The sequence below is a fragment of the Canis lupus genome, chromosome 6 (genome assembly GCF_011100685.1).
Source record: "Canis lupus familiaris isolate Mischka breed German Shepherd chromosome 6, alternate assembly UU_Cfam_GSD_1.0, whole genome shotgun sequence".
NCBI lineage: Eukaryota > Metazoa > Chordata > Mammalia > Carnivora > Canidae > Canis > Canis lupus.
In genome coordinates this window covers 491362-499118 of record NC_049227.1, presented here as the reverse complement: position 1 = coordinate 499118, position 7757 = coordinate 491362, and the positions used below count along the sequence as shown (strand labels likewise).

General features: G+C 46.8%; 1 protein-coding gene across 1 annotated transcript; it reads left to right on the top strand.

Annotated features, from left to right (window-relative positions):
- The first annotated feature begins 875 nt into the window (after positions 1-875).
- Positions 876-4975, top strand: CHCHD2 (coiled-coil-helix-coiled-coil-helix domain containing 2). Its single transcript, XM_038538984.1, has 4 exons — positions 876-1083; positions 2899-3145; positions 3888-4038; positions 4670-4975. Exons 1-4 carry the CDS (start codon positions 1034-1036, stop codon positions 4678-4680), a joined length of 459 nt encoding a protein of 152 aa, XP_038394912.1. The 5' UTR covers positions 876-1033; the 3' UTR covers positions 4681-4975.
- Positions 4976-7757: the final 2782 nt, after the last annotated feature.

Genomic DNA, 7757 nt, shown 5'->3' with positions numbered 1-7757 from the left:
TTGAACTCCGCGACCTCAGGCGGAAGGGGAAAATTTCTCTTCGACGTGCAAGCCACCTCCGCTCTCTCCCCTTGCCCGGAGCCCTCCCGGGAGCGCCCCGAGCCAGCTCCTCCGCTCCGGAGGCGCGCGGACGCGTCCCAGGGGCCCCGCTCCCTCCAGCCGCCGTGCCCGGCGCTGGTGCGAGCCCCTCCCCGGGGGCCTCACGCCCGGTCTCGCCCACCCTGCCGAGGCTGCCCGTCACGGCGGCTCGGGGTGTGCAGGCTGTCGTGTGTCCCCTCCTGACCCAAAGTCCACGAAGAAAGAGTCTCGTTGGAGCCAGCGCCCGGAAATCATTCACTACACTTTTGATTATCAGTGAACGAGCACTACCCCGATTACGGGCACAAGCGCTATGGCATGTACGAAAAGGGCCCGGAAAGGTAGAGGAGCCACGGTAAGGCATTATTACGGCCTGAGTCCACAGGTAAAATAAAAATGGGATCACCTCAGCTCCGCGGGCCCTGCCTAACGCATCCGCTTTCCTCCGTCCCGCTCACACCATGTGCCCACACGGTGCCTCAAAAGATCCTTACCCAAATACGTAACTTAATGCTGAGGAAAGTTAACTAAGGTCCGGTGGCAGCCGCGCCGACACCGGCCTCCCTCTCAGGGCTGGCTTCGTCCCCCCGTCACCAATAGAAACGTCGGCGGAAGGCAGCGACGCTTTTAAGCAAAAGCGAACGGCTCTGCCTCCCGCTGGGCTGGGAAAACAGGCGCGCGGGGCACCTCCAGGCCTTCCGGTCTCCCGGGGCAGCCTGGCGCGGAGCTCATGACGCACGCCGCGTCCGACCCGGCGCCGGCGTGGCGCGTGCTCTTCCAGTGACCTTCAGGGCCCGCGGAGACGTAGGCGCGCGAGGCCTCTGCCTGTGCGCTGATTGGTCGCACGCCGAGGCCAGCCCCACCCCCTGTTTTCCGGTCTCTGGCTCCCGCCGAAGCCTCTGGGGTCTTCGCCGAGTGTCGGGCTTCTGGGCGCCGTGCTCCTGTCCCAGTAGACATGCCGCGTGGAAGCCGGAGCCGCGCCTCCCGCATGGCTCCTCCGGCCAGGTGAGGCCCTTGCGGGGTCTGGGGCCCTGCCGACGCCGTGACGCATGCGGAGGCCGGGCGGAGGCTGGTGGAGGCCGCGGAGGGGGCGGCGGAGTGCTGGGCGCCGGCCGAGGGCGGGTGTGGGGGTGAGGGGGGTACCGCTGTGAGGTGGGCCCGCCCCCGCCAGGGCATCGTGACTGGGCTTTGGCCACATTTCCCGTTGGTGGCGAACTTTCTGATTTCGAATGCCCGTGAGTTCTTAAAATATTCGAGAGCTCATTTAAAAAATGCTTTACGTTTATTGAAGTGAGCTCTGCACCCGGCGTGGGGCTGGAACCCACGACCCCAGGATCTAGACGCCCCTCCCCCGATTCAACCAGCCCGCCCAGAGCGCATTTTAAGTTAAAACGGTCATATCCTGGAAGTAAATGAGTATTTGTAAGGGTAAACCGGCCCAAGCTTCTGAAGTAAATAAAAAGACAAAACGAGTATCGGTGAAAGGTAGTATAATGGGGAGAATGATTGCATTTCAGTAAACAGGGTAACCTGCGAGCCCACAGAGAGCGGTCCAGAGGCTCGGCCCAGCGACCGAAGCCTCCTTGTACACGACATCGTCTAATTCATAAAACACTTTAGAAATATACTGGTAGGGATCCCTGGGTGGCGCAGCGGTTTGGCGCCTGCCTTTGGCCCAAGGCGCGATCCTGGGGACCCGGGATCGAGTCCCACATCGGGCTCCCTGCATGGAGCCTGCTTCTCCCTCTGCCTGTGTCTCTGCCTCTGTCTCTCTCTCTCTCTGTGTGTGTGTGTGTGTGACTATCATAAATAAAAAAAAAAAAGAAGAAAAAAAAAGAAATATACTGGTAGTTACACTTTAACACCCGTAACCTTAGGGATAGATGTTATTCCTGTTTTCCAGGAATAAGGAAACTGGAGCCTCGGAACAAGTGACTTGTCCGAGGTCACCCTACCAGTAAATAGGAAAGCCAGGTCTGGCCCAAGTCTTCCAACAACCGGTTAGGGTGTTAAACACAGGACCACGTTGCTTCTCTGGAGTGAGGTGGATTGTGTTCAGACTGTATGCTAGGACTGTAGGACAGTCCTTCACTTAAGGGAAAGAAGCTGTTCTCCAGAGGACAGAAAAACCAAATTTTTATAAAGTGATGCCAGATACCACCTGATTGGAAGCAAATTCATAAATTTCCAACCTAGGGGCAGCCCAGGTGGCTCAGCCGCTTAATGCTGCCTTCAGTCCAGGGCCTGATTCTGGACCCCCAGGATTGACCCCCCCGTTGGGCTCCCTGCATGGAGCCTGCTTCTCCCTCTACCTGTGCCTGTGCCTCTCTCTCTCTCTCTCTCTCTCTCTCTCGGTCTCTCTGTCTCTCTCTGTGTCTCTCATGAATAAATAAATAAAATCTTAAAAAAATAAACTTCCAACCTAGCCTTATTTGGGGGAAGAGCACCCAAGGAAACAGTCTAAAAATGGCCAGAGGGGACATCATGTGTGAAGACTTATTCTAAAGCAGGATTGAATATTAGTGAAAGCCTCTAGCTGGAAGCCTTACCAATAACATAAAGTCACTTAACACGTATTTTGTATATATGTTATAATACTGTATTCTTAGAATAAAATAAGCTAAAGAAAAGGTTACTGAGAAATCATAAGAGAAAGCACACACAATACTTATACTGTGTTTATTGAAAAAAAATCCACACATACTGGACACATGCAGTTCAAACCTGTGTTGTGTGAACAGTACAGTTTCTTTAGATGACAGTATCCAAGCCTGGTAGGAAGTGGGCACTTTTCATGCTTTTTGTTCTTTTCTTTCTTAGCCGGGCACCTCAGATGAGAGCTGCGCCTAGACCAGCGCCAGCCGCTCAGCCACCAGCAGCAGCTCCGCCATCTGCTGTTGGCTCACCTGCTGCACCCCGACAGCCAGGTCTCATGGCCCAGATGGCAACCACTGCAGCTGGCGTGGCTGTAGGCTCTGCTGTAGGGCACACGATTGGGCATGCCATTACTGGGGGCTTTGGTGGAGGAAGTAACACTGAGCCTTCAAGGCCCGACATCACTTACCAGGTAAGATTTTGGGCAGTGTTTTCTTTCATTGGGTAGGTTACAAGAAAAGCTAGTTATTTGTCAGTTCCTTATGTATAGGAGCTGTGAATCCATGGTCCTCCTAACAGAAAATGGTTTGTCAGAAGCCATGTTTGGCAGTTGAGTTAGTGCTTTAGACCAGCATCAAGTACTGTCCACATTGTATTTGTTCCCAAGGAGTAGAATAGCAGTTCAACCTGATTCATTGTAGAACAGCCATTTTCCCCTTATTTTAAATTTAGTTTCAATCTTAAGTATTGAAAAACCTTTTTAGTAGCTTTAGTAGAGCTCTCTGACCTCTTATCTGGTATTTGCCACTGCCCCTCTTTCTGAAGTATGTGAATTTTCTCCTCTGATGAACCTCAGTGTGGACTCTGTTGTATTTCTGGTGTATTTGACATGCTTATCCGTCTATTTTTCTATTATAGTCCCACTTTCTCCTCTGAACTACATTGAACCCCACTGGTATTTAGATACGCATGTAATCATTTAACTTTATTTGCATCTTTGTTCTTGAATCTTTCTGATTTTACCTGGAATTTTGTTAAAGCCTATTTGCTTTCTGCCTTTAAAATTTCTCACTTTCCATGTTTTTAGGTAGTAACTTTAATTTGCATTTGGTTCTAATTATGTTTCCCCAGTTGACCTCAAAGATATTGGGTACTGTTCTTTGTTCAGGTGTAAATCTAATTTCTCAAGGGTCCTGAATGTTATGCCTTTGCAGGAGCCTCAGGGAACCCAGCCAGCATACCAGCAGCAGTTTGGCCCATGCCACTACGAGATGAAACAGTTCCTGGAGTGTGCCCAGAACCAGGGTGACCTAAAGCTTTGTGAAGGTTTCAGCGAGGTGCTGAAACAGTGCAGATTTGCAAATGGTAGGTAGATCGAGCATCTGCTCAGTTCAGAGCAGGGTACTCCTGGCCCTATAGAGCTATGGGAGTCTTTGTTTATTAAATTAAACTGACAAGTTAGAGGAGATTTTGTTTACATTCTATAAATAATCTAGTTCTTCTAACAAAGACCTGGTCCAGAGGTTTCTAGTCATTATATTAAGCTTTTACCAGTTATGTTGTGTATCTGATTTTTCCTCAGTAGAGATTAGTGTACCAGGTCTTGTTCTGTTTATAGGATGTGGGTGATCTGGCCATAAAGCTGTGAATGTAAGATTACATTCCATTTTCAACGAAGTCCAGGATGGGATATAAAGACTGATAAGTTATTGACGCTTTTCACACCTTATTTGAGAGAAGAGTTTATGCAGTTCCTCAGTGGAATTCTGAGATTTGGGAACACTGGAATGTTGGTAGTGAACTTGTTTTTATGTAATTTCCTCCTATTGCCCTAAAAATTCACAATTTATAAAATGCTCGTTTTCATTTTCCCACCTTCATTTAGGTACGAAACTGATAACCTAGGCTTTCACCCCTCCTTTTACCATATGGAGGGCTTCTGCTTTGCTAAGAATATACAGCTGTTGCTCTTCTGACTTACCTTTTCTCTTTGCAGGATTAGCCTAATCAAGAAGTTCAAATTGGAAGATATGGAAAATCATCTCTCATGACCAAGTTAATTTAGCATAAAAATGTAATTAATAGAGAAGATATAAAGTGTAAAACCACCAGTTAAACCTCTCCTTCATCATTAAATACAGCTTTCTTCAGAATTGTTAATGAATGAGGGTATTTTTAGTATAGAAGTTTATTGAGATGGTTTGAGTTGGGGGCTGGGCAGATGTTTGTGTGCCTCCTTAAATCACCTTTTGTGACGTTATCATTTATGAATTAATTAGAATAAAGTGATTTTCTCCCAAAATAGTGTATTTGAAGTGTAGGATTATTAAGTAGATATGGTATATGCATTCTGAACATACGCATTTTGCAAAAGAACCCAATTTTCTCAGCATGTCTCAAAGTCTGTTTTATAGTCACTGTATTAAATTAGCATTCCACCTGGAGGATCTGACGGGGTTCCCTGAGGAGCTTTTGTAGAAAAGTAAGGAAGTAGCTCACTAGCAAGCATAGTGCTCATTTAAAAGGCTCCAGTTGGAAGGCTAGTGTTTGGTAAACTGAGCGGTAACCAGAAACTTTTAAATACTGTTACTAATCAAGTGAGTGGTAAAGGAAGTACTGGACTAGACCATGACATGAGTGAGTTCATGGCCGGGTCAGCACCACGTGTCACTGCCCTGACCAGTTAATTGGATTAATTGGTCAGAGATGAAAACCATTCTCAATACAGGCACAGTTGCCTACAAATGTTTTTCTTCTATGGAAGGCATTGTAGCTCCCCTTTCCTGAAAGACTCATGCAGTGCCCACTCCATGTTATCTTAAGGAGATGGACTCCGTTTGGGGTGTGCATCATTTTTTAAAAACCCAGCTCCATTCCTCACAACTCAAAAATTTCATTCAGGGGCAGCCCCGGTGGCTCAGCGGTTTAGCGCTGCCCTCAGCCCAGGGCCTGATCCTGGGGTCCCTGGATCGAGTCCCACGTCGGGCTCCTTGCATGGAGCCTGCTTCTCCCTCTACCTGTGTCTCTGCCTTTCTCTCTCTCTCTCTCTCTCTCTCTCTAATAAATAAATAAAATCTTTAAAAAAAAAACAAAAACAAAACAAAAATTTCATTCACTTCTGGAAGTTGATCTTAAGTCTACCTTGTGCTCTGCACTTTTTCTATTTTCAAAAGTATGTTTCTGAGGCTGGTTTCTTTTCCAATCTCTTGAGTTTCAGAGACCTGTGTTACTGCAAGGTGAGTCAAGTGCTATTTAGTGAGTAGATTTTTCAGTTGCTGCCTCGTCCTCAGCTGTGTTCTTAGAGTGCCCAACTTTTGAGTTCCTGAAAGGGGCCAAGACCATCTTGCTTTGAATCGCCATGTTCCATTCACTCTTAGCAAATCCCCCAGCCCATTCCCTTCTGGATTTCTGTGAAAGCTCAGGACTTGTAAGTTCATAGCCTTAGTGCCCCTCTGTCCAAGGTATGATGGTATAGGGTGGGTACATGTATTGTTGAGTCGGTGGGTCAAGGGAAAATGGAGCACCTGGCTGTCTCTGACTTGACTGAAGAGACAAGTATGTGACTCTTGATCTTGGGGTCATGAGCCCACATTGAGCATAGAGTTTACATTTAAAAAAAATAAACAGGGATCCCTGGGTGGCGCAGCGGTTTGGCGCCTGCCTTTGGCCCAGGGCGCGATCCTGGAGACCCAGGATCGAATCCCACATCGGGCTCCCGGTGCATGGAGCCTGCTTCTCCCTCTGTCTGTGTCTCTGCCTCTCTCTCTCTCTCTCTCTGTGACTATCATAAATAAATTAAAGTTAAAAAAAAATTAAAAATAAATAAATAAATAAAAATAAAAAAAATAAACAGCCGTCAAAAAGAATGAAATCTTGCCATTTGCAACAACATGGAATTAGAGGGCATTATGCTAAGCAAAATAAGAGAAATAGATTATTTCACTCGTGGAATTTAAGAAAATAGATGAACATAGGAGAAAGGAAAAATAAAACGAGGCAAACCATGAAGAACTCTTAAAACTATAGGGAACAAACAGTTGCTGGAGGGGAGGTGGGTGAGGGGTTGGGGTAACTGGGTGATGGGCATTAAGGAGGGCACTTGAAGTAATGACCACCGGATATTATATACAACTGATAAATCACTGAATTCTGTCTCTGAAACTACTACAGAATATGATAATTGAATTTAAATAGAAAAGGTAAAAAAAAGGCACCTGGGTGGCTCAGTGATTGAGCATCTGCCTTCAGGTCAGGTCGTGATCCCAAGGTCCTAGGATCAAGTCCTGCATTGGGCTCCTTGCAGGGAGCCTCCCTTCGCTTGTGTCTCTGCTTCTCTCTGTATCTCATTAATAAATAATATTTAAAAAAAAAAGTTAAAAAAAGGAAAATGAACTGCTGACATCAAAAAAATGCAAGTCTGGCTAGCCTGTCCTCTTCCTGGTAGGAGCCATGGCTACACCGAGACAGGCACAGAATTATCCACTTAAGGACACTGGCCTTTTGCCCTGAGGTCAGAAGGGATTTTGTTAAACATTGAAAGTATAAAGCACAAGTCAAGTCTATAGCTTAGCATCAGGACAACAAAAGGGAGAGGGAGATTAGTGACAGAAGTGAAAGGAGGAGATTGTTTCATCACTGGAGGCAGATGTTGCATCTCAGAAAGCAGAGGCCTTTGTGCATAGGCCCAAGTCATCCCCAACTTCTGTCAATGTAGCAATCCAGCAAATTACCTCCCCAGAGTAGAAATAGATCGTCAGCATGAATAATGGAAAGAGCTGTTGGGCCCACACCTGGGCTTAGTCTAGGCCCTTCTACTCCCCTATTCGGTGACCTTGAGCAAGTCAATTCTCTTTCAAATGGGCTTAATATCAGAGTTTTGGGGTGCAAGTGAAAATGTGTAAGTGCTTTGTGAAATGCTAATCAAATGGGTGCTTGTGGGCTTGGACTATCTGAAGCACTGCATTATCCCTCCATTTATATTAGAATTAGGGGTTTGGAAAAAAGTGGCTTTACAATGAGAGCAATAAGCAAGTGTCTACTGGGCCAGTGTGTTACATACATTATTTCCAATGTCTACCTCTTAA

Excerpts from the sequence above, each read along its gene's own strand:
- CHCHD2 (XM_038538984.1), top strand. The coding sequence starts at position 1,034 with ATGCCGCGTGGAAGCCGGAGCCGCGCCTCCCGCATGGCTCCTCCGGCC. Across the intron at positions 1,084-2,898 it reads CGCATGGCTCCTCCGGCCAG|CCGGGCACCTCAGATGAGAG; the intron begins GTGAGGCCCTTG and ends TTTCTTTCTTAG. Across the intron at positions 3,146-3,887 it reads GGCCCGACATCACTTACCAG|GAGCCTCAGGGAACCCAGCC; the intron begins GTAAGATTTTGG and ends ATGCCTTTGCAG.